Consider the following 26734-nt stretch of genomic DNA (forward strand, 5'->3'; position numbering starts at 1 on the left):
GGCTGGAGAGATGGCTCAGAGGTTAAGAGCATTGCCTGCTCTTCCAAAGGTCCTGAGTTCAATTCCCAGCAACCACATGGTGGCTCACAACCATCTGTAATGAGGTCTGGTGCCCTCTTCTGGCCTGCAGGCATACACACAGACAGAATATTGTATACATAATAAATAAATAAATATTTAAAAAAAAAAGAAATGAACCACTGGTAAAAATCCAACTAGTTCAAATTTATGGACTTAGTAAAGGCTGGTTAAAGTCTGATCATGTTAAGAAACAGGTACTGTTTCCCAGCCAGGTAGTGGTTCCACTCCCACTGCCTGTTCAGATAGTAGCATGCTCCTTTTCATTGATACTGCATCCTGCTGAGACCCGCCAGGGTCAGGTAAACTGGGTTCTTGAGGGCCCACTTGAAAGTAGTGATTATGGTCTGTGCTTCCAACAGCATCCATGGATTTGTAGACAAATGATCAAACCTGATGTTGAGGTAAGGTGCAAACGCAATGGGTCTTGTAGGAAGAGGAAGCAGGAGGCAGGTGATAGGGGAATGGAGAACTACAAGCCAGTGAGATCGAGCCCTCGGGAGTAAGGAGCGTGAGAGGCGCAGACTCAGAAGGAACTCTACCTGGCTGATATCAGTGACAGAGGACAGTGGCTCTTAGATGGTCCTATACACTGTAAGGTAATCCTCCCAGAGCAGGCACAGGGCTGAATTGTAGAAGACACACGTAGTCTCAGAGTAGCACACATACCTGTTTTAAACCTGCCAAGGAAACCAGAATTTGATCTTCTTTTTCCAAATTCTCTTGTAATACCACATCTTGAATATTAACTGAAAATAGAAAAATGACATTTTATAACAAACGTGCTGTGTACAACTTACATACTGCCACACAACTTTAGAGGTCACCTGCACTAAGGCTGCTCTGCACACTGCCCAACAAGCAGACCCTACCTGCAGGCTTAGCCCTGCACTCCTGAGTGTGCTGGTAATGGCAGGTGGTGTTGCGCTCCCATGAGACACTGGGAATCTCTCGCTGACACTGACTTGGAGTTTGACCAGATCTGGAGCCCTTGTCCCATTTATAGGAGGAAAAGTTCTTCCTTGAGCTTTCTTCACAACCTTACAGATCAATGGTACTTAACCTGCTTCTTTCTAAAGATCAGGTCCTCCTACATGACTAAAATAAATAAATAGGTTGTCTCTGTTGACTTGTAAGGATAAATCATGCTGCCAATACAGTAGAACATTAATAGTAAGAAGGAAATCTCATGGCACTGAGACCTCAGATGCCAATGCCTATGGAGCCATCTTGCTTCAACCCGTGTCTCTAAAGGAGAAGGTTTCTGTTCTCTAGGGACCGTAGGTGTTTCCTTCAGTACTGACCTAAGGGATCAGCCAAACCAGTGCTGACCATCACTGATACTCAGCACCCACTGATATATCACACTGCTATGTACTGTGGGGTAGGAAGACACAATTAAAACATTTTACACAAGGTACTGCTAGGCAAACCAGGTCTGAGACTCACTTTAAATAGGTTCCACAGTTCTTACACCTTTTAAGTTCTCTGATTACAATGGCCTTAGAAAATATCCAACTTCTAATTCTTTTTATCTTTTTAAATTTCTTTTTTTTATTTTTATTGAGCTATACACTTTTCTCTGCTCCTCTTCCTTCCCCCCTCCTTCCCTTCAATCCTTTTCCATGGTCCTCATGCTCCCAATTTACTCAGGAGATCTTGGCTTTTTCTACTTCCCATATAGATTATGTATGTCTCTCTTAGGGTCCTCTATGTTGTCTAGGTTCTCTGGGATTGTGAATTGTAGGCTGGTTTTCTTTGCTTTATGTCTAAATCCACTTATGAGTGAGTACATATGATATTTGTCTTTCTGTGTCTAACCTCTAATTCTTGAAACATTATATTCTTCCCTTGACACCTGCCCAAGGAATACATGTCTCATGTGTGCCTCTCTTGTGCCCCTTCTGGTATTTCCTCACACCTCCAACCCTGTCTAGCCCCCACCCCTAGACAGGCAGTCCAGACTCCACCAGCAAGCCTATCCTGCTCTCTATTTTATCCGTCCCTGCTATCCATACTTGACCCCTTCTCTAGGCAGACACTAGGCCCATGCCACTAATTCCACTCACCCTGCAACCTGTGGACTCACCCTGTCTAGGAGTACCAGACCCCGTAACAGTAGTCCTCGCATCCTCATGACCTGCCCTAGTGACACATGCTTTATGCCTGCCTTAAGCTTTTTCTGGCACTGCGTTTTCAGGTAAGAAGGCTTAACTCATGCTGATAATCCATCCACCCCTGCTCAGCACCCTTATCCTGTCCCACCTTTAGGCAGGGAATCTAGACTCCTTTCACCAATGAACCCGTGCCATGCAAACTCCACCTTCCCTGCGCCCATACTTGGCTTCTTCTCTATCAAGACAATAGAGTCACACTCCCAACTCCACCCATTCCCAAGACCTGAGTACTACCCCTCTCCAAAAAGGCTCACAACTTGTGTACCTGAAACTTCATTAACCCCTCTATCTTGTCAGAGGACCAAACACGTGTTCTGTGAGTCTTCCTGTTGTAGAATACTATTTTAAGATGGGTTACATTTGTTTCTGCTGTGGAACATTTGTCTAATGATGCAAAGATGTGCTACATTCTTTTATGTTGCATTTGTTTAACTCTGTGAAGCTGTGTTACTTTGCCTGTCTAAAACACCTGATAGGTCTAATAAAGAGCTGAACGGCCAATAGCTAGACAGGAGAAAGGACAGGTGGGGCTGGCAGGCAGAGGAAATAAACACAGGAGAAATCTGGGAAGAAGGACTCAGTGAAAGAAGGAGGAGAGGAGGACTTGAGGAACCAGCCACCCAGTTATACAGCAAGCATGGAGTAAGAAGTAGAGAAATGAATATAGAAATAGAGAGAGATAAAAGCCCAGAGGCAAAAGGTAGTCAGGATAAATTAAGAAAAGCTGGCCAAAACCAAGCCAAGCTAAGACTATAATAATAAGTCTCCATAGGAAGTTATTTGTGAGTTTGGTGACAGGCCCTCCAAAGAATCAAAGAGTAAAAAAGTTAAAAACAAAAGAAAACAAAACAACCAACCAACATCTTCCACCACCTCTTGGCCTCTCCTCTTCATGCAGGGATTCTAGACTTGAACTGTCAACTCCACCAGAAACCCATGCCTAAAGAGGAGTTCTAAGCATTTTCCCCGGACTCCTGAACACTGGCTGTGAGAATCTTCTGGATTTATGGTCTTCTGAGCTTAGAAACATGTCTTGGCTCATGCTGAGACTGCACTCAAACATCAGCACTGTTTTGCCCAGGGAGTGAAACTAAAGCCCCAGAAAGCTGGTCACCTGATAAAATGGGGCATTAGGAAACAGGTTCAAACACATACTCAATAAAATACAGATAAGATTTTCATACTAAGAAACAGTACTGATGACCTAACTGCAGATGCCTAGGTGCCATCTGAAATCTACAATCATGAATAACCAAAAGAAGACTGTAACAAAAATGAGTATCCCCATAGTAATGTCCCCTGAGAAAAGCAACTTAGATAATTCATAAGACAATGAATTTGGAATAGCAATAATAAACATGATGAAGAACTCAAAGACACTCTGAATTAATGCTAGAATGAAGACCACAAAACACATTTAATGAAATAATGAAAACAATTCAAGACATGAAAGTAGAATCTAATAAAGAAATAGAATCTCTGAAGACAAGTCAAAATGAAATAAAACTCGAAAAATTCAAAAATCAAACAAAAAAATCTTAAGGAAGCCTCACCAACACACTGCATCAAGTGGGATAGAGAATATCTGGTCTCGAAGGCAGAATAATTGGCTCACTTGGTCTAAGAAAAATGTCAAGACAAAACAAAAACCAACAACAGCAACAAACAAACAGAAGAGAAAACACGCAGGAACTGTGGAACTTTATATAAAAACATGCCAAACCCATGAATAACAGTTATGGCAGAGGGAGAAGAGAACCTGGTCAACAAGATCAACAGGAAGCTTCCCTAATCTAAACAGAGATGTCTATCAAGCTCCAAGAAGCTTATAGAAAACTAAACACAGAGGCCAGAAAAGAAACTCCCTGTGTCACGTAATAGTTCAAACACTAATGCACAAAACAGAAAAAGGATATTGAAGACAGCAAGAGATTAAGATCAACTAACTAATATACAAAGGCAACTCTATCAGAATTATAGCAGATTTTTCATCAGCGACATTGAAAACCAGAAGGGAATGGACTGAAAGTTTTACAAATTATGAAAGACTACAGATTCCTATTAGAATATTACATGTAATAAAACTACCAGTCTTCCATAATATAAGCACAGAGGAAATTTTATATAATAAAACAGATTTAATTTATGACTACTAATCTACCTCTATACAAGCTACTGGAAGGAATGTATATGTCTGAAAAGAATGTTAAACATACAAGGAACAAGTAACCCTGGAAAGCTAAGTCACGAGAGGTCTAGTTGGGGCTGCAGTGATGGCTTAAGGTAGAGGTGGCTGTTCTTGAAGAGGAGATGGATTCAATTCCTAGCATGGCTGGTCACAACTAGTAACTCTAGTTCCTGGAAGACGGACATCTTTTTTCTGCCATCTGTGGGTACCATGCACACACCTGATGCAGAGATGCGAATACAAGCAAAACAGTCACACATATAAAATAAAAATAAATAAATCTTTATAAAAGATGTCTCACTGAAAACTACAAAAACAAGGAAGAGAAAGGAATACACATTTTTTTCTAAAAAAAAAAAACAACAAAAAAACCAAGCGAATGATTTTTAACTCATCAATAAACAGAAACTGACTAGCTGCTTGAACCAGAAAATAGGAATCCTAATAACTTGTTCTTTACCCATAGATCAATGCATCTCTCACCCCTCATTGGAGAATCTTCTATTTGCAGTAGATGGTGATTAATACAGAGACCCACAATTGGGCAAGCCACAGAGAAGAGACTGTGAATGCTTTTCTCTAAAGGGATATGGATGTGTGTGTGTGTTTGTGTGTGTGTGTGTGTGTGTGTGTGTGTGGATCAGAGGTGGTAGGTGACTACATACAGAAGGCAGCTGCATATGTGAACTAATAGCAGCTGCAACAGTACACATATAAGACTTGTGCAAGATCAAGTCAGACTAAATCTCAGCATGGAAGCAGGACTAGGGTACAAAGCCCCATCACTAAATGTAGATACTGGCAGTTGTTACCTGCTAGGAGAAGGAGAAATAGTTTTCTCTAAGAGTGTATCTTCTGGTAGGTCTAGTGGAAGATTACACACATCGAAGAATATTTGAACAACACAAACTGGTCTTTATGGGAAAAAAAAGGACACAAAGTTGAGTGAGTAAGGAAGAGGGGGTAGATCTGGGAAGAGTCATGGGAGAGATGGTAAATAAGATAAAAACACATTGATATAATTCTCAAATAACTAAAACAAGTATTAAAACAGAACAAAGTAAAATATTGCATTCGGTTATGGGATATTTGGTCGCACTGTGAAACTCTGAGACTGTGTTAATAAAATTAACCTTGGATCAGTAGGCAGCGGCAGAGAGTAGTTGACAAGAATTAGCCATAAAGAATACGGAGGAGAAAGGAATAGGACAGGTGCACAGCAAGGAGTAGGGAGAGACTTAGAGATTCATGGCCTTTTTCTGGTTTGGAAAGGATGGGAAGATGCTCTCTTGCTGGGTCTCCAGCAGAAAAGGAAGGTCAGCTGGTTGTGTCTCAGCTTCTCTGATCTAGCAGGTTTTCACCCCAACATCTGACCTGAGTCTTTATTAGTAAATAGAACAACTTAGATAAAGACAACAGCATTCTTATTCTTTCAACAATATTGTCCCAGACCCTAGTTGCATTGGTAGAATCCATGCTGGGACTCTAAAGTCACCAGAATCAATGTATCCTTCTTGTTTGCATAAGTGCCCAGCAGTAGAACAGCATTCCTGTATTCTTGTCCTGAGAGCTCTGTCTACAATTCTATACAAATCTTAGTTATGGCTTCTATTCCTGTGATGAAACACCATGACCAAAATCAGCTTGAGGATAATTTGCTTCCACTGCCATATCACAGTTCACCATCAAAGGAAGTTAGGACAGGAACTCAACAGGGCAGGAGCCTGGAGGCAGGAGCTGATGCAGAGGCCACGGAGAAGTGCTGCTTACTGGCTTGTTCTTCACGGTCTGCTCAGCCTGCTTTCTCACAGAAAATCCATGATGACCAGCCCAGGGGTGGCAGCATCCACAATGGGCTGGGGACTCCCACATTAATTTTTAATTTAGAAAATGTCCTACAGGGGCTGGAGAGATGGCTCAGTGGTTAAGAGCACTGGCTGCTCTTCCAGAGGTCCTGAGTTCAATTCCCAGCAACCACATGGTGGCTCACAACCATCTGTAATGAGATCTGGCGCCCTCTTCTGGCGTGCGGGCATACACGGAGGCAGAATGTTGTATACATAATTAATAAATGAATCTTTAAAAAAAGAAAGAAAGAAAATGTCCTACAGGTTTCCCTACAGCCCAATTTTATGGAGGTATTTTCTAAATTGAGGTTCCTTCCTGTCAGATGACTCTAGCTTACGTCAAGTTGACATAGAACTAGACAATAAACCGTCCCTTCTCTTTGAGCAATTTTTCAATCCACTTTACAATGATAGCTCACCAGTCATTCCCTAATACTAGTGACACATTTGCCACATCTTATGCACATGTATACTTTGACATTATCACATATAAGTGTACCTAGCATGATATAATGTCTGAGATTCCTGGCTCAAGGCTCTTTGTAGCTCTGGGAATAAGGCTTGATGCTACAGGAAAAGAAAAACACTTCCTGAGTAATGAACAAACACAGAAAACACCCATGAAACTTGTATTTTAAAACACTGTTATTCTAAACATGTCTAAAAGTATTTTTAGGGCTGGAGAGATGGCTCAGAAGGTAAGAGCACTGGCTACTCTTTCAAAGGACCAAAGTTCAATTTCAAGCATCCACATGGCAGCTCACAACTGTCTGTAACTCCAGTTCTAGGGAATCCTACACCCTCATACAGACATACATGCAGGCAAAGCAGCAATGCACATGAAAATGAAATTTTTTAAAAAAGAAGTACTTTCAAAAAGGAACAAGGCAAAAACAGCTTAGAATCTGATGGTTTACTTGAATTTTCAGAAAGCCATGCTGGCAAGTACTTTTACACAACATAACATCAAACAACAAAGTTACTGAGAAAATTGACTGTAGTCCTTTGCTAATCCAAAGTCTTACGCCAAAACAAGAAAGCAAGTTGGAGCAATAGATATAATTAGGGAACAGATTTTTTTTGTTTGTTTTCTTAAGAGCCTATAACAATGTTGTTAGCTCTCAGTTAAACAAACCAACGAACTACATGGATTCACTCAACAAGACATTAACAAGAGCTAACTGCAGTAAGTTGAGAACTGTTCTCAAAGTCTTAGGGAGGGAATCCCAAAGGCTACTTTTGCATTTATGACTGTGTATTATAAGGCAGATCTTTGGGAAGCTGGGTGGTTTGATAAGATACTGGACTGCAAGGAGGAGGGCCAGGTTTCTCAGCACCCACTGGGTCATCAGAGCCAGAGAGGAAGCTTGGGCAATGGGTGCAGGATCATCAGAGGAAACATGGATGCAGTGGGGTAGGGCAAAAGCTGGCCTCCAGAGGTGGGAGGTAAGCTAGCCCCTGGAGGCCATACCCATAGTTCAGGGGTTAGCAGAGAAAATCTGCAGAGGTCTGTTTCTGGCAGCACTAATCTACTTTAGAGAAGACGATGGGCACTCTACATGGAGTTTACTTTCTTTGTGGAAAAAGTAAGCCACTGGGCAAGAAAGTTGGGCTCTTGCCTCAACTGCTGATAGTATGCTGCCCAAATTGGACAAACACGATACAAAAGAGTGACTGTCAAACATCACCAAGACAAGGCAGGACAATCCTTTCAAAACCCTCCTTCACAGAAAAGTATGTTGAATAATCTAGGCCTGTAGAGGAACAGCCGGCTGTTTCTGTCGTTTTTGTTTGCATTTCCTGCTTGCTCAGGTAATATCTCCTGTCCAGGTCACTGAAGGAGTTGAAGACTAGATAGTTATAGTTTTTCGTGTTACAAAATTCAGAAAAGCAGCTCACTAAGAGTGTTAAAGTGCATAGGGTTGAGAGATATTAAAAGATAGTTTTGGTAATGCAAGGTAGAACAGAAAATGAATTAGGTACTACCTTTTGTACTCAACAAAATAGGATAGATAATGAAGAATTTTCTCTGAATTTGTCAAATATTTATGGACTAGACACTGTTGATATATTTATTTCCTGTATATAATATATATTTATTATACATAGTTTTTCTTATATTAGTTATAACATTTTTATTTTAGACAAAAAAGAAATATGCGGTATTATTTTGTTTGTGTTGTAACACATAAAGCTTGCCTGAAGATCAGAATGTGGAGCGAGCTACTAGTTAGTCACAGAGGCCAGGCAGTGGTGGCTCACACCATTAATCCCAGCACTTGGGAGCCAGAGGCAGCCGGATCTCTGTGAGTTCAAGGCCATCCTGGGCTACATGAGATTGAATCAGTCTAAAAGAGAAACAGAGGCAAGCAGTGGTGGCTCAGACCTTTAATCCCAGCACTAGGGAGGTAGAGATGGGAAGTAATATGGCTGGGCAGAGAGAGGAAAATATGGTGGGAGGAGACAGGAGCTCAAGGCATTCAGTCTGAGGATTCGTAGAGACAGGATCTTGTCCTTTCAGACTGGCATTTTGTAGAGGTAAGAACTTCAGCAGCTGGCTTCTTTACTTCTCTGATCTTCTAGCTTTCACCTCCTAGAATCTGACTCCGCATTTTATTATAAGACCAATTAGTCTGTGTTTTAAGTGGGAGTACAGCTCTGTTTGGACCTCTGCTTTTACAGTCTGCTGAAGGATACACAGGCAAAAAGCTATGGCCACATTCCCTGGCTCCTACCACTAAAGTCAAGGAGAGATCAGTGGCCCACCATAACAAGTAACGGAGACTTTAGAATCATATATGATGTGGGAGTGATTTCTTAATAATAAAGAAACTGCCTCGGCCCTCATAGGACAGAAAATTAGGTAGGCGGAGTAGACAGAAGAGAATTCTGGGAAAAAGAAGCTAAATGAGTGAGTCGCCATGATGCTCCCACTCCAGACAGACGCAGGTTAAGATCCTCCCTAGTAAGCCAGCTCGTGGGCTACACAGAATATTAGAAATGGGTTAGAACAATATGTAAGAGCTAACCAATAAGAAACTGGACCTAGCCGGGCCAGGCAGTGTTTGAAAGAATACAGTTTCCGTGTAATTAATTCTGGGTATAAGCTAGCCATGCGGGCGGCCGGGTGCCGGGGACGCAGTCCCGCCGCTCCTATTTCAACACATATACAACATGCCAAGAAGTTAACAATGGGCATTTACTGAAATGGGACAAGCAGGTGACCCACAGAGTTAGCTGCATTCAACTGGCAATTCTAAACCTCAGAATTCCCATCCACTCACTACACAGGCTTGATCCTGTTTAGCTTCTGAGGTCATATACATTAAGAGTGGTATGGCCATAAGTCCTTAAACTGCTTTTTAGCCTCTGATGAAACTCCATATTATACATCAAATATTTACTTAATTTCAGGAACAAATTAACTAAGATAACTTAACTCACTTTAAGAAATTCAGGGTAAGCCAGGCAATGGCACATGCTTTTAATCTCAACACTCAGGAGGCAGAGAGGTAGGTGAATCTCAAAGTTTGAGGACAGTGTGGTCTACAGAGCAAGTTTCAGAACAGTCAGGGCTACACAGTGAAACCTTGTCTTGAAACCAAACTAAACCAACCAACCAAACAAACACCCCCCAAACTCCAAAAACCACCCCCCAAAATTTTCAGGGTAAAGACATTCAAATGAAGACGCAGCATCTCCTCAAGAGGCTGCTTTTTTGAGTGCAGAGTGGCTTGTACGGCAAGCAGCATGGCTGCAGCTAGGCAATCCCCTCCAGCAAGCCTGTTCTCCAAGCTCCAGCTGCATGGGAAAACAGACAGGTCTTCTCACAACTTAAAAAGGAAAGGAGAAATGGAAGGTGTGCAAATTTCCATTTTAATGTACACTTCCCTTCACGACAAAAGGCAGAACACATTATAGCGTTAAGGTCGTTTATTCTGTGTCTTTGCAGATAAAAGAGTAATTACTCTTTGTATTTTATACTTAGATATTATCTATATTACATTTTACACTGAAACCAAAGGGGAAATGCCATAATATTATCTATTTTCCCCCCGTGGTAGTTACTCACTAAAACATCCATATAACAATAGAGAGATAGTTCAGCAGTGAGGAGCATTGGGTCTGCTCATCCAAAGGGTCAGTTTTCAGCACTCACACTCTGGCAATCACTACAGTTCCCAGGGATCTGACACCCCTTTTCAGCTTCCTCGAGCCCTATACACACAAGGCCTACATACATAATGCAGCAAAGCACCATATACACAAAATAGTAATTTAAAAAATAGACCTTTGATTCTGAGGGTAATGGAAATGGTATATGAACTACTCTAGTTTCCTTCTTCTTCTTCTTCCTCTTCCTCTTCCTCTTCCTCTTCCTCTTCCTCTTCCTCTTCCTCTTCCTCTTCCTCTTCCTCTTCCTCTTCCTCCTCCTCCTCCTCCTCCTCCTCCTCCTCCTCCTTCTTCTTCTTCTTCTTCTTCTTCTTTTGAGACAGGGTTTCTCTGTGGCTTTGGAGCCTGTCCTGGAACTAGCTCTGTAGACTAGGCTGGCCTTGAACTCACAGACAGCCACCTGCCTCTGCCTCCTGAGTGCTGGGATTAAAGGTGTGCGCCACCACTGTCCAGTCACTACTCTGCGATGACAGAATAAAGGTATCTTCATGTCTAGGTTTTCAGTGGCAAGGGTGGGAAGCAGACCTGTCTGTCCTCATGCTCAGGGGTAGCAGACACAGGACTGCTGTGAACAGCAGCTGGCATAGTCACTTTGCACCAGGGGAGCAGCAGGCTATGCTATTTGAGTAGTAGCTGCATAACTTGTGGACTTTTTGAACATCTAGACAAGAACCATTTTCCTATTGCTCCAAATGGAGTCAGACTCAGTCACCCTGAAAACGTATTTTTTTGTTTCTGCTCTCTCGTCAAGGTTTTACCCCCCCACCTGCCCACACACATTTCTTCTCTACCTACTCCCCATGCCACTTCTCCAGAGCCCACATCTCCACTGGCAAACAGGTCTCAGTAAACACTGGTGTGTGAGCAGTAGGGCTCGTTCTCATCTCCTTCCCAGACAAGGAACAAAAGCATATAGAATGACTCTTCTGACCTAGAACAAGGAGGGGCAGAGGGATGTGAGGAGAAACAGCATCTCATGATGGCCTACTAAGGTGAATAAGGAACTGAGCTAGACTTTCTCCTTGTCAACTATGACACAATCCTTTCAAAAGCAAGAATCTTAAACACTGCATTTAATTCTTGTTTGTAGAAAATTGTACAGAATTTTTAACCAAGAATTCCCTTGAAAGTTTGCCTTTGGAAAATAAGAAGCGCATTGCACAGAAAATATAAGCACGAGTTCTATTTTGCACTCATCTTCCAGAACAGCTCCGATCCTAAACAGAGCAAAGGAGGGACATTACTTATTTAAATCCTAGGGCATGACTAGTAAATATGTATATGACACTACGTCTGCAAGCAAAAAGCATAACCCACTGTCATGATGGGTTAAACAAAAACAAACAAATGAACACCCAGATAGATGTGTGTGCACATGCACTTGTACACGTCACTGGAGCACCTGAGAGAGGGACTGTTCCTGGCTGGACCGCTACCCACTGTGACTGTGCCAGGGAGCAGTGGCATGGCCTACTGCACTATCTTCTTCCAAAGGGAACTATGGGATCGGAGGGCTGGGGCTGGACCCCAGCTTTTCTGAACCTTTTCTTCATCTTCTGTGAAATACAGAACAGATGCGGCATTTTCAGTACACTTACACGTTTTAATATTCTTAAAAACATTTGATTTGTGTGTGTTTTGTGTGTGTGTTTACGTGTGCGTGTGCATGCATTCAATTGCCTGAAAAACGCAGTAGAGGGTGTTGGATCCCCTGGATCTAGAAAAAAAGATGTCTGTGAGTCACCTGATAAGGGTGCTGGGAAACAAACTCTGGTCCTTTGCAAACAGATGTGCTCTTAACTGCTGAGCCATCTCTCCAGTCCCAAACATCTTTAATGTTCTCTGATGCTATGAATTATAACACTCTTAGCAATACAGAAAGGCAATTTCCTCTAGATCACTGCATATGATCCTTCTATTTTAAGTATGACATACCTACATGAAGGCAACCATTATAGGATATGAGGGTCTACGTCCCAAACAATCTAGTGGGGGCATTTCAATTTGGAGCATTTGCCTTGGAAATGGGAGTTCAGCAGAAAAGACGGCTTGTGTACACACTGGAAACACTCTACACATGGTCCTCAAGATCATACAAGTTTAGGCTGCCCGCTTACATGCACATATTCATGAAATTCAGCAATTTTTAAAATACCCCGAGCTCAGCAACAGAGGCCAATATTGTCAGCAGCTTTCCACTTAATTGTCAGGGTGGTGAGAAGGGGGTAACAACAGCAACAGGAAGATGAACATGTCAGAAATAGCCCGAAATTGACAGGGAAGGTTTAGACCTAATAAAACACATATTTTCAATTCTGAATCTTTGTGTTTTATATGGACTTAATAAAACAAGGACCCTGACAAAACAAGTCCTCCTTCAGTCCGGACCTCCAGAGCAGGACGAGAAGCACCAGTCCCACCAGCCTTTTGAACATACGTCAGTAGAGAATTTCTTCTCCAAGAAGCTTTCCTTTATTTGTTCTGCTACCAGTTATAAAAAAGCCTTGCTTAATACTTGACATTTTAAGTCACTTATTGCACACATGATGGGAATGTAGAGACTGATAAGGAATTCTCTCGAGATTAAAAGAAAATCAAGAAAGTAATGTCCATGACCAAAGAAAGCCAAGGAAGAACCGATGTAAGAGTGCTCTCAGAGGGCACACACAGCTACCTTGGCAGCCTACAGCCTATGCAGAGCCAAGGCTGAGCAGGCCCCATGTCGGAAAGTGTCCAGGACCCAAGTAGTGATTAAGTTATTCTTGTTCACAACCTAATGTTAGGGCCAACATACCAAATTCTGAGCATCTTTTGGTGGCATTTGATAAACCAATATGTGTTAGGAGTATAATACTGGACCCAGTGTAGGGGAATATGTTATAGCTGTGGAGTTGTGGAGATATTCTGACTTATCAGGAAGCCAAGGCTATACTGAGAGCCACAATAGGACAGCTCTAGAGGCTGGAGCTGCAATAGAGCAGCTAAGCTCTGGAGGAAAGGTGTCCTGACTATAGGGAAGTCAGGCTACCTGGAGCTGGGGTGCGGGGTGGGGAATGGTGTCCCCGCAGGATACAGCAATCCTGCTCTTCTCCTGAAGAGCTGCTACAGTTGAGTTCTCTGTTCCCTTAAGGGAATGTCCTAGCAGAGATATCCGCTTCTTCTCTGGCCCAAGATGTTACTTCTTTTGCTAACACTCTGCTAAAGTGGAAGCCTCCACAGAAATGTAGCAATCTCATCCTGCTCCAGCAAAAAAGTTGTCTTCTGCTCAGCCCCACTTAGGGAGGTCTCAGCAATGTTATTCAGCTTGCTCTCCTAAGGGATGTCCCAGCAAGGTTCTTCTATTCTGCACCAGCGACTGAGGATCTTCACCCAAGACTCTTCTGAGAAAGAGATTTATTTGGGAAGGAGGAGTCCAGGAGAGTGGCTGCCTCTGCCAGGGAGGGATAAATGGGGGCCTCTAACTGAACAGACAGACTCATATAGGGCTTCTTAGGGATGAGTTCCCTGGGGCTGGGGAGGGGAGGGACTGGTTACTTTTTCCCTGCTCAGGGGATTGGTTGGGCACAGGGGCAGAGATGGGTCTGACTTCATAGTCAAATGGTGTTTCTTTTACTGGTATTTTTCAGCCTTTTGACTCTAATCTTAGGACCAGGGCATATTTCTGTCAGTGGCTCTGATTCTAGGGACAAAGTGTGTTTCTTTGGCACTGGTTTCAGAGTCAGGGCATTTGGTCTTGGGTTCAGGGAAAAAAATGTTTCTTTCCTTTTCTCAGGTTTCAGATCCAGGTCAGGCCTCACTGGCTCTGGGCTCAGAGTCAGGGTGCTCAGTGATTGGTTTCTTGATCCTTCTACCCTACACCCAGGTCTTCAACTTGTAAGTTGTGGGGTCCAGAATAGGTGCTATGAGCCTGGGCTTCCTGAGTCACACAAGGGAAAGAGGAAATGATCCTTGTTGGATCTTATTTATAAGTCATGTTATAGTTTAAAAATAAATGTTGGCAACAGACTGGAAAGACTACTAATCTCGTCTTATTTTACTGAGGGCACACACAGCCTGGCAGGTTCTCATTTCTCATCCCACCCTGCCACTCTCACCAGCGCCTCCTGCCTGCTCTGTACAGGTTGACCTCCAAGTGCAGCCCACACTGAAGCTGTCTACACATTTTCAGCAACTGCCTCTAATTTCAAGCACACAGATTAGGTTCCCTGGAAAGTCTGCTTATAATCTTTCTTTTAGCCAAGCAATTTCTGTGAATGGTTTTATCATATCAAATACATTCTGTCCCTGATTTTTAAACTTAATGCATGTTAATAAAGAAAAACATTTTAGTCTTACAGACTGCACTGCTGTAAAACAGTCACTCTCTTACTAACGGACATTTCAGTCTTCCCGATTTTGATCTTCTTTTTAATTAGAAATCACAAACATCATCATATATAAAGAATATTAGAGGAATTAAAATAACAATTGGCAAGTTAGTAACCTTCTTCAGGTGAAAATTCCCTACAACCAGAAGCAAATGCTGCTATTCGGTATAGATGCTGAGATGTAACTATGGTCCTGGGGAAGGCAGTTCTTCCCTGCATCCTTCAATCCATCCTTAAAAATGCAGCCATGCGATTTAAATGGGGAGTAAGTCAAAGCTACATGAAAGGATTCTGTCTGAGGGTGAAATGTGCACACAAATCTACTCTAGTGTTAACTGAACGTTCACAGCTAGTGTATGCGTTTCTTTCCATTCTAATGAAAGTGTTGTTCCCTTCTATGCCTTGAGGAATGCTCTGTTAGTACTAATTCAAAGACCAGCATCAGAGCAGAGGACACTGCTTCACAAGCTGCTGTGGACAGTAGACAGTAGGAGGGAAATTTCCTAAAAAGTTATTTTCCCCAAGTGTTGGTAAATTTGTCTCCCAAGCATTTCTTTGCTCAAAACTAAAATCCAAATAATAAAAAGATCACTGACTGAAGTAGCAAAGATACAGAAAACACATATACAGCGACCACATGAGAGTACCCTTAGTGGGACTACCCTTGGTTGGTACTCTTGGTGGGAGTTACCCTCAGTGGGAGTTCCCTTGGTGGAGTACCCTTGGTGGAGTACTCTGGGGGGGTATCTTTGGTGGGAGTACCTTCAGTGGGAGTTATCCTTGGTGGGAGTTACCCTTGGTGGGAGTACCCTCGATGGGAGTACTCTTGGGACTATAGAGGCTTCTGTTAATATGCAATGTTTTTAGCTAGTCCCATATGCACTTTCTTTTTGAGACAGGGTTTTTCTGTGTAGCTTTGGAGCCTGTCCTGGAACTTGCTCTGTAGACCAGGCTGGCCTTGAACTCTGCCTCCTAAGTGCAGGGATTAAAGGTGTGTACAACCAACGCCTAGCCCATTTGCACTTTTTAAAACTGGTATTTATTGAGATCTACATTTTTCTCTGCTCCCCTCCCAGACTCTCCCCTGCCCTTTAACCCTCTCCCAAGGTCCCCGTGCTCCCAATTTACTCAGGAGATCTTGTCTTTTTCTACTCTCTTAGTGTCTTCATTGTTGTCTAAGTTCTCTGGGATTGTGATTTGTAGGCTGGTTTTTGTTGTTTTATGTTTAAAAATCACTTATGAGTGAGCACAAGTGATAATTGTCTTTTGTGTCAGGGTTACCTCACTCAAAACGATGTTTTCTAGCTCCATCCATTTTCCTGCAAAAGTCAAGATGTCTTTTTTTTTCCTGCTGTTTAGTACTCTATTGTGTAAATGTACCACATTTTCCTTATCGATTCTTCAGTTGAGAGACATTTCGGTTGTTTCCAGGTTCTGGCTATGACAAACAAAGCTGCAACGAACATAGCTTAGCACATGCCCTTGTGGCAGGGGTGAGCATCCTTTGGGTATACCCAAAAGTGGTATTACTTGGGTCCTGAGGAAGGTTGTTTCCTAATTTTCTGAGAAATCGCCACACTGACATCCAAAGGGGCTGTACCACCTTGCATTGCCACCAGCAATGCAGAAGTGTTCTCTTTACCCCACAACCTCTCCAGCATAAGTTGTCATCAGTGTTTTTGATTTTGGCAATTCTTAGAGTTGTTTTGATTTGCATTTCTCTGATGACTAAGGATGTTGAATATTTCCTTAAGTGTCTTTCAGCCATTTTAGATTCCTCTGTTGAGAGTTCTCTGTTTAGGTCTGTATTCCATTTTTTTTATTGGATTATTTGTTCTTTTGTTGACCAATTTCTTGAGTTCTTTGTATATTTTGGAGATCAGACCTCTGTCTGATGTGGGGTTAGTGAAGATCTTTTCCCATTCTGTAGGCTGTTGTTTTGTCTTGTTGACTATGTCCTTTGCTTTACAGAAGCTTTTCAGTTTCAGGAGCTCCTATTTATTAATTGTTTCTCTCAGTGTCTGTGCTGCTGGGGTTCTATTTAGGAAGTGGTCTCCTATGCCAATGCGTTCAAGTGTACTTCCCACCTTCTCTTCTATAAGGTTCAGTGTGGCTGGCTTTATGTTGAGTTCTTTGATCCATTTGTACTTGAGTTTTGTGCATGGTGATATGGATCTATTTTCATTCTTCTACATGTTGATGTCCAGTTATGCCAGCACCACTTGTTAAATATGCTTTCTTTCTTCCATTTGATATTTTTTGCTTCTTTGTCAAATATCAGGTGTTCTAAGATGTGTGGATTGATATCCATGTCTCCTATTCGGTTCCATTGATGTTCGCATCTGTTCTTATGCCAATACCAGGCTGTTTTCAGTACTGTAGCTCTGTAGTAGAGTCTGAAGTCAGGGATTGTGATACCTCCAGAAGTTATTTTATTGTACAGAATTGTTTTGGCTATCCTGTTTTCTTTTGCTTTTCCATATGAAGTTGAGTACCATTTTTTTGAGGTCTGTGAATAATTTTGCTGGGATTTTGATGGGCATTGTGTTGAATATGTAGATTGTTTTTGGTAAGATTGCCATTTTTACTATGTTAATTTTACCTACCCAAGAGCATGGAATATCTTTACACTTTCTGGTGTCTTCTTCAATTTTTTTCTTTAAAGACTTAAAGTTCTTGTCATACAAGTCTTCTACTTGTTTGGTTAGAGTTAGTCCGAGAAATTTTATGCTATTTGTGGCTATTGTGAAGGGTGATGTTTCTCTGATTTCTTTCCCACCCTTTTTATTATCTGTGTACAGGAGGGCTACTGATTTTTTTGAGTTAATCTCGTATCCTGCTACATTGCTGAAAGTGTTGATGAGTTGTAGAAGTTCCTTGGTAGAATTTTCGGGAATCGCTTATGTAAACTATCATATTATGAGCAAATAGTGAGAGTTTGACTTCTTTTCTGATTTTGTACCTCTTGATCTCCTTTGGTGTCTTCTTGCTCTAGCTAGGACATCAAGAACTATATTAAATAGATAGGGAGAGAGTGGACAACCTTGTCTTGTTCCTCATTTCAGTGGGATCACTGGGAGTTTCTTTCCATTTAGTTTGATGTTGGTTGTTGGCTTGCAATATATTGCCTTTATTATGCTTAGGCATGTTCCTTGTATCCCTGCTCTCTCCAAGACCTTTATCATGAAGGGATGTTGTATTTTGTCAACAGCTTTTTTGGCATCTAATGAAATGATCATGTGGTTCCTTCTGTTTCTACTGTGTGGAATAATTTGAGCAGTACTGGTATTAGTTCTTCTTTGAAAATCTTATAGAATTCTGAGCAGGAGCCATCTGGTCCTGGGCTTTTTTTGGTTTGGAGACTTTTGATGACTGTATTTCTTCAGGCATTATAGGTCTGTTTAATTTGCTTATCTGGTCTTTATTTAATTTTGGCACTGAGAAGAAGGTGCATTCTTTTGTGTTTGGATGGAATATTCTATAGTTGTCTGCTAAGTCTATTTGAGACATAACATCTGTTAGTTCTCTTATTTCTCTGTTTTTTTTGTCTGACTGACCTGTCCACTGGTGAGAGTGGAGCATTGAAGTCTCCCACTATTAGTGAGTGTGGTTTAATGTATGATCTAGGCTTTAGTGTTCTTTTACATATGAGGGTATCCTTGTATTTGGGGCATAGATGTTTGGTATTGAGTTTTCCTCTTGATGAATTTTTCCTGTGACTAATAGGAAATGTCCTTCTTTGTTTATTTTGATTGATTTTAGTTTGAAGTCTTGTTAGATATTAGGATAGTTACACTGCTTGTTTCTTACGTCCATTTGATTGGAATATTTTTTTCCAACCCTTTAATTTGAGACAATGTCTGTCTTTGAGGTTGAGATGTGTTTCTTGTATGCAGAAAAAGGATGGATTCTGTTTTCGTATCTAATCTTTTGATCTGTGCCTCTTTATAGGTGAGTTGAGTCCATTTATATTAAGGGATATTAATGACCAGTGATTGCTATATCCTGTTAATTTAGCTTTCATTGTTGGTGATGTTCATTTGTGTGTTTTCCCCTTCTTTGGGATTTGCTGCTATGAGACCATCAATTGTCTGTGTTTTTGTTGGTGAAGCCAACTTCCTTGGGTTGAAGTTTTCTTTCTAGTATTTTGTGTAGGGCTGGGTTTGTGATTAGGTATTGGCTAAATCTGGTTTTGTTATGGAATATCTTGTTTTGTCCTTCTATGGTGACTGAAAGTTTTGCTGGGTATAGTAGTCTGGACTGGCATCTGTCGTCTCTTAATGTCTGCATAACGCTTGATCACAACCTTTGGCTTTCATTGTCTCCAATGAGAAGTCAGGTATAATTCTGATAGGTCTGCCTTTATATATTGCTTGGCTCTTTTCCTTTGCAGCTCTTAATATTCTTTCTTTGCTCTATATGTTTAGTGTTTTGATTATTAAGTGGAGAGGGGACTTTTTTTTGGATCCAGTCTATCTAGTGTTCTGTAAGCGTCTTGTATAAGCTTCATAGGCATATCTTTCTTTAGGTTGGGAAGGTTTTCTTCTATGATTTTGTTAATTTTCTGTGCTTTTGAATTGAATTTCTTCTCCTTCTTCTATACTTATTATTCTTAGGTTTGGTCTTTTCATGGTGTTCCATATTTCTTGGATATTTTGGGTTAAGCTTTTGTTAATTTTTTTTGATTGATGAGTATATTTCCTCTATTGTCTCTTCAATGTTTGAGATTCTCTCTTCCATCTCTTGTATTCTGCTGTTTACGCTTGTGTTTGTGGTTCCTGATTGTTTTCTCATGATTTTTGTTTCTATAATTCCCTCAGCTTGTGTTCTCTTTATTGTCTCTATTTCAGTTTTCAAGTCTTGAATAGTTTCTTTCATATGTTTGATTGCTTTTTCTTGGTTTACTTTAAGGAATTTGCTGATGTCTTCCAATTTTCTGTTTGTCTTTTTCCCCATTTCTTTGACAGAATTTCTCATTTCCTCTCTAAGAGTTTCAAACATTCTCATGAAGTTATTTTTTAGGTCATTTTCTTGTGCTTCATCTATATTTGGCAGTTCAGGTCTTGCTGTTGTAGGGTTTTTAGGTTTTACTGGTGTTGTGTTGCTCTTTGTGGTGTTGCATGTGTTCTTACCTTTTCTATTCATCTTTTCCCTAATTGGTGTGGCTGGAGCTGTCTGAGATTCTGTTGATTAATTTTCTAGATGCCAATAAATCCAAAGCCCAGATGGTTATTCACTGTTGTACAGTCAGTGCCACAGTTCTAGTTACCCTGTTGGTCACTCTGTTTTCCTGGAGATTTCTCAGTGCTCCTGGGCTTTGTTCCACTCCTTTGGAGTTTGCTGTCTCAGGCCTACTTTGGCCTAGGTTACTGGCTTTGACCTGTTTCTGTAAATTCAGGTCTGGATCCCCTCCTGCAGAGGTCCTTGGTTCTGAGTTGGTCCTACAATGGTCTCTGGTTCTGGTCTATTCCCTTGGAGTTCCCAGGCTCTGGCGTGCCCAGAACTGCAGAGGACCTAGCTCAGGCCTATTTCCTCAGAGGTCCTAGACTCATGCCTAGACCCACCGGGGTTCTGGCTTAGGTCTACTCCCTTGAAGGTCCCAGATTCATGACCGGACCCTCAGCAGTCTCTGGCTCTGGCTCACTCGCTCAGCAGTTACTCCCCTGTACCTGTTAAGGTGGAGTTTGTTGTCTCAGGTCTGCTCTGGACCATGTCGCTGGCTCAGTCCTGGGACTGGATTGGCTTCTGGCTCCCATGGAGCTTGCGTTCTCGGTTCAGTCCCACTCCTCCCCATATGCACTTTTAAGATACTCAAGTACCAAGTGTAGAAAGGGTCTGGAAGAAGAGGAGCCACACTGCTAGGCTGCTGTTGTAGTGTGACAGGCTTCAGCCTCTTTGTCGATCATCTACCAGGAGCTTTTGTCATTGTTTCTTTGTCACCTTTTCCCCAATAAAGGCTTGAAAAGAGAAGTTAGAGTAGGCTATGGCCCAGCCAGTTGCCTCATGTGGTAATACATACCAGTCAGTCACTTATACTGGCATCTTTCCACATCTTGAGACAGTGGAAAGATGTTATTGCTCACCTGAAGTTAACATGGTTTAGGCTATCTAAGTGACAGCTACATTGGTCACTTGTTATAGACTCTCAGCCTTATAGACCTAAGAGACAGCTTGCTGGGCTCTGAAGTTAGGAGGTCATATCCAGGGCAGACTCCAAGGATGGGTTACACACAGAGAGACTGGTGGTGGGAGAAGGCCTTGGTCAACATCCCTGCTTTCCCATCAGAGATGTGTGTGTGTGTGTGTGTGTGTGTGTGTGTGTGAGAGAGAGAGAGAGAGAGAGAGAGAGAGAGAGAGAGAGAGAGAGAGAGAGACAGAGAGAGAGAGAGAGAGAGAGAGACAGAGAGAGAGAGAGAGAGAGAGAGAGAGAGAGAGAGAGACAGAGAGAAAGAAAGAGAGAGAGAGAGAGAGAGAGAGAGAGAGAGAGAGAGAGAGAGAGAGAGAGAGAGAGAGAGAGAGAGAGAGAGAGAGAGAGAGAGAGAGAGAGAGAGAGAGAGAGAGAAGGTTTGGGAGAGAGAGAGAGAGAGAAAGATGGAGAGAGACAGACACTTGGTTGTGCTGATGATTTCCCATGTGACCCTAGAGCAGCACACTACAAATGGGCTAAGAACAAGTGATAACATCCACAACAGAGGTTTCGGCAAGTACCATGTAACTACTGCAGTCATACAAAATGCTTCAGCAGACCAATTTGAGTATTAATCCCAGGACCTTCACAAATTGAGTAACCTCAGAAGACCCCCAGATGTGGCACATTTATGACTCATATGTAATCAGAACATTAATTAGGTCATTTCTAGTTCTGAGGTCCTACAGGTATGGTTTTATAACTACAGAAAGCATCATCAGTTAGCATTGTGTGACTGACTGTAGCAGACTGATTTCAGAAGCTCATCCTATGGGTCTGAGGGATGCAGCTCTCTATAAAGACACTGTGGCAGTCAGGAGGTGAAAGATACATTTGTTTTCCACTGATCTGAATTCCTACTCTGCTTACTCGTGGTTTAATCTTGGGACATTTTACTTCATGTGCTTGTTTCTTCATCAGGACAATGTGGGTAGTGACAATACTTCTACCGCAGTGGTTTTTGTGAGAAGTAAATGAGAAGATTCATTTAACAAGAGCTTAATATGTGCCTAGTACACAGTAGTGCCACCGTCACTTCTCTGATTGTCATTACTTCAAGACTAACATAGCTCACTTACCAAGATGCATGTCCATGACCTTGGCACAGTACTTGCACATAGCATCTAGGTCATTCAGCTGTCCTTGGAGGAAGGAAATCTGGGCTTCCAATTCCTCTTCCTTAAAAAAAAGAAATAAAGATTAAAAAAAAAACTACTAAGTACTACATATGATCCTACATTGTCTGTTTTGTTTTGAAATGTGGCCTTACTTTGTAGCCCTTGATATCAAGGACCTCTCTATGTAGGCCAGTCTGGCCTTAACACTACCTGCCTCTCCCAAACTTAGGAAGTTTGAGGATTAAAGGCCTGTGTCACCACACCCAGCCTCCTTATATAGACAAAACTTAAGGGGGGGTGGGAAACAGATAAAAGAAAGGCCACTACTACCATCACCAAGAAAAACAGTAGAACAGAGACAACCCCCTCAAAAAAAAAAACCCAAGTATTCCTAATCAAATTCTTGCTCTGGCTAACTGTAAACATACAAACTTTGCATAAAAGTACAGAAATATATTTTTATTTCATATATTTTTTTTATCATATTTCCTCTCCCCTAGCTTCTTCTGGCTCCTTTCCACCTCCCTACTCACCAGTTTTATGTTCTCTCTGCTTCTCTTTCAAAAGACACAAAAATTAAAAACAAAAGAAGCAAACAACAACAACAACAACCAAAACCCAATAAATCACAAATGCTAAACCAAGATGAAATAGAAAGTCTACAACAGCACAAAACACACAGTTCATTTTGTGTTGGCCATCTAATATCTTTCAAAATATTAAGCAATAAAAATTAAAAAAATGAAACTGAGTTTGACTAGCTCATACTTTGTAGGCAATTCCATTTTTCTTCATCTGAGAAACCTGTTTATACCAGAAACCTCATTATTGTCTAGACAATGAAAATGTCTTACAATGTGAGTTTTCTCAGCAGCTGGTAAGCAGCTAGTCTTCTTATATTTCCTCCCTTGACAAAGAGCTGGGGTATTTTGTTTCTAGAGATGGGTCCTTAAACTACACAAACAACAAGGACACAAAGATTAAAGTCTTTTTAAGGAAACATGATGTGGGATGTCCTTTTGTATTATGTGTTGCTTTTATTGGTTAATGAATAAAGAATCTGCTTGGACCTATTACAGGCAGAATAGAGCAAGGTGGGAATTCTAAGCAGAGCTAGAGGAGAAAGTAGGTGGAGTCAGGAGAGAAGCTGTGTAGCCTCTGAAGGAAAAAGACATGAGCCGCCAGCCAGAACCTTACTGTAAACCACGAGCCTTGTGGTAAAATACAAAATAATAAAAATGGGTTAATTTAAGATGTAAGAGTTAGCTAGAAATATGCATAAGCTACTGGCCAAGCAGTGTTATAATTAACACAGTTTCTGTGTGATTATTTCAGGTCTGGGCAGCTGGAAAACAAATGAGCAGTCTCTGTCTACAACTGTAAAATGTTTCCTAGAGAAATCTGTAAGATTCTGTGAGTTTTTCTCTCAGAGAAAGGGAATAATTTTTGTAATTTGGGCTATTTTAGCCAGGATAGCTATAACAGAAAAGAAAGGATGTTGCCAGGGCTGGCCCAGGTGAGAAAATGGATTTTCCAGTCTTAGATGCTTTTCTTTTTATATAAAATTCCTCTGTTCCATTAACAAAATGGAAAGAGAAAGCAACTGAGGCATTTCTTTTACTTTTTGAAAGTGAGTAATTATAATCTGACTGGTAGGTAGGGTGGAAATGAAGGGTTGAAAAGGTCTCCTGTAGGTGTACTGCATTTGGAAGACATGTAAACGCACTGAAAAGCACTGATTTCAACTGCAAGCTCTTAGCAACATGCATTGGAATGTTTGACACAAAGTCAGACATGGCAGTGCTCAAAAAGTGAACCATGGAATATCTACTGTAGAATTATACAAGCACTTCCCATGTTCATTATGTATCCTACCAAGTTCCACAGCTCCTCCTGCTCCTAATCTAGGACAAATGGGACCAGAAGCTCAACTGAAGGATGCTAATGGAAGACATTACCTATCCGGTTCCACTGGGCATCGAGGTGAAAAAAGGATGGTCTATCTCAGGCCTCTTTTCTCTTTCCCTTTCTTTGTCTCTTTTCACAGACCTGAACCTGTTCTGTAAGATTACTACAGACATTAAAGAAGGAAGGCTGTGTGTGTCTTGCTCTGTGATAGTTGTAGTCAGTGTGTACAGATGGCACCACATACCTTGTCTCTCTTAGTGTGCTGTGGCCTCACTTCTAAGTTTGCAAGAATCACTTTTTAGCTTTTGCATCTGTATGGCCTCACTAGCCTTGATACAGAGACTACAGAAAGTCAAACTATGTCAAGTTGGGAAGTTTAAGAAGCCTGGCAAATTCTGCCTTACCTAAAGGAGGCTCATGATGGCTGTTCAGGCTAGAGCATCCAAAAGAGACTCATGGACAAGTAAAATCCACAAGAGAAAAATCGAGACCCTGGGCATGTTAAAATGTTTTTCTGGAGTCTTTTAGTCCATCACAGCTGTTGCCAGGTCAGTGAGAGACTCAGGTTATACTACTACATGCAGCAGCAAATACAGCCTAATGGGCACTGTTCAAGTCCCCACCCACACAAAGAGAAAAAGGGAGCCCTATGGTGCTCTATTTTGGATCTGTTCCTTATGCCTTGAGAGGTGGCTGAATGTGGGAGAGTGGTTAAGAGAGAAACTCACATACGACACCAAGAAACTATTCCTGTCTTGTCACTGACCTTAAACTATCTCCCTTTCCTGGTCTGGTGGAAAGTCAGTCCTCTGGAGGATGTAAACTCAAACTTTGCTCTCAAGGCACTTAACAACTGTTAATGAGCTGGAACGCGCAAGTGGATCATACGGTAGAGTGCACAAGTCTTATAATGAAACAAGAAACATTGCCTGGGAATCTTGGCCCTTCCACTCAGTCATCTTTTAGTTACATACACAAACCCAACCAGAATATAAATCTGGACCAAACCTAGAGTTTGGTTGTGGCTAGTAGTTAGGGTGCTAACAGCCCAGGCTATACAAAAAACACTAGAAAAGAGAAGCTTCCTGGCATAAAACCATCTCTGTGTACTCTAGGCAGTATTTTAATTGAGTAACAACCATGCTAGTTAAAATGCAAACACCCCTGGGAGCTTTGGTCCCCAGTAGACACTCTTATTTACAGAGCTTTCTGAGCTTCGGAGGACACAGTGCAGAGGAGATGGGCGTGGCCTTCTGGCTGGAGACACTGCCAGCTGGGAAGTGTCTGCAGCTCAGAGGACCACTTTCTCCACAGTCTGTTGCTCTGCAGGGTTAGATGCTGTCACTATGTGGGCAGTGCAGGGTTTGCACCTGCAAGGGGCTGCCCTTGGTACTTGGCTGTCAAATTCAGAAGGAGAAAAAACCCACAAATTTCTTTGTTTTCATTTTCATGCCTACTGAATCTCAATACAGACAGAATCTGTCTCCACACAAACACTGTGCAAGAGTGCACATTCATTCATTCAAACTTTCATTTTCCAGGGAAAGCTTAATGAGATCAAAGAGGTCGGCTCTGGTTGAAGCAGGTGCAAAGGGTCAAGAATCTCTTATATTTGGTAGTCTGAAGTGCAGTTTGCCATTCCTATTGAGGCTGCAGAATCTGAAAAACATTCTTAAATCCTCCAGCTATCACTCAGGGTTTATAAATAGAAATGGGATCACGTGGAAACAAAGGGAGGCTTCCATTTATTCTTCATCATATTATATAATTGCAATTCTAAAACTGCCAGAACCTCCTCTAAATGTCTGTCTTAGTGTCTAGGGCTGTGCACCCTTCAGTCAGCAACACTCTCCAGAATGACAGCGTCGCTCACTTGCTTTCATCACACTGCCCTCTGTAATACAGAACAAATGCTTGCCTAATCACCCTGACATTGTAGGAAAACTGCTTAATGATCCTGAAAAGAAAGTATTATTGTGTTTACCCTGGCATGGATGTTCTACTTTCTACATAGGAAGGAGTATGGTGGGGTCATGATGAAATCCTGGAGAAGACAATCCTGGGTTCAGAACCCATTATTGCCAGTACCTTTGTATAATTTCTTTAGTTTCTTTATCTGCTAGAAATAGACTTCTTCCTTGGGTTCTATGTCCTCCCCAGCAAACATCTGAGCTCCCTTCAACAAAGACTCATCACCTGGATGGAGTCCTAACTTCTAGATGCTCACGAAACTATTTCCTTCCAAAGCTATCCAGCAATGTTTGGAATTTTAGAATACTTCAGATTCCAACACCTGGAAGGATGAGGCAGGAAGATTGCAAGAGTTCAAGGTCAGTTTGGGCTATCTAGTGAGACTATTTAAAAGAAAAAGGCATTTCTATAGGGTCATTACATTTGTTAGGTATTATGTAACTTGGTTGTTTATATAAAGTATATCTTTCATATATTACTTTTATAAATGCTTCAATATCCTTTAATATTTCTTACTTATTTTAGCAGTACAAGGTTTTGTAGTTTATTAATTATTCACTTTTTATCACCTTGTTTAATAAATACATTCATTTACTTTATGTTAAATTTTGTGGGAAATGCAGTAACAGGTGAGATGTTGGTCCTGGTGTCTACTGAGTTTAGAGAAGACCTGGTCTGCATGTTCTTAAGGTCAAGAAAGGAGCAGATGATGCCCCTGAA

General features: G+C 41.5%; 1 protein-coding gene across 5 annotated transcripts in view; it reads right to left on the reverse strand.

Annotated features, from left to right (window-relative positions):
* Positions 1 to 26734, reverse strand: part of Tbc1d5 (TBC1 domain family member 5) — a 429722-nt gene that overhangs the window by 12455 nt on the left and 390533 nt on the right. For all 5 annotated transcript variants that reach the window (XR_007595848.1, XM_050165069.1, XM_050165070.1 and 2 more), the window contains 2 exons: positions 22097 to 22196; positions 748 to 827 (listed from right to left, as the gene is read on the reverse strand). Coding sequence is in view for 4 of the 5 variants with exons in the window: in XM_050165069.1 (XP_050021026.1) it covers positions 748 to 827; positions 22097 to 22196 (180 nt within the window). In the remaining variant the exon portion in view is untranslated. The remainder of the gene's footprint in view (positions 1 to 747; positions 828 to 22096; positions 22197 to 26734) is intronic.

Source organism: Alexandromys fortis, unplaced genomic scaffold, assembly GCF_014885135.2.
Source record: "Alexandromys fortis isolate MF-2015 unplaced genomic scaffold, M_Fortis_MF-2015_v1.1 scaffold_121, whole genome shotgun sequence".
NCBI classification, from domain to species: domain Eukaryota; kingdom Metazoa; phylum Chordata; class Mammalia; order Rodentia; family Cricetidae; genus Alexandromys; species Alexandromys fortis.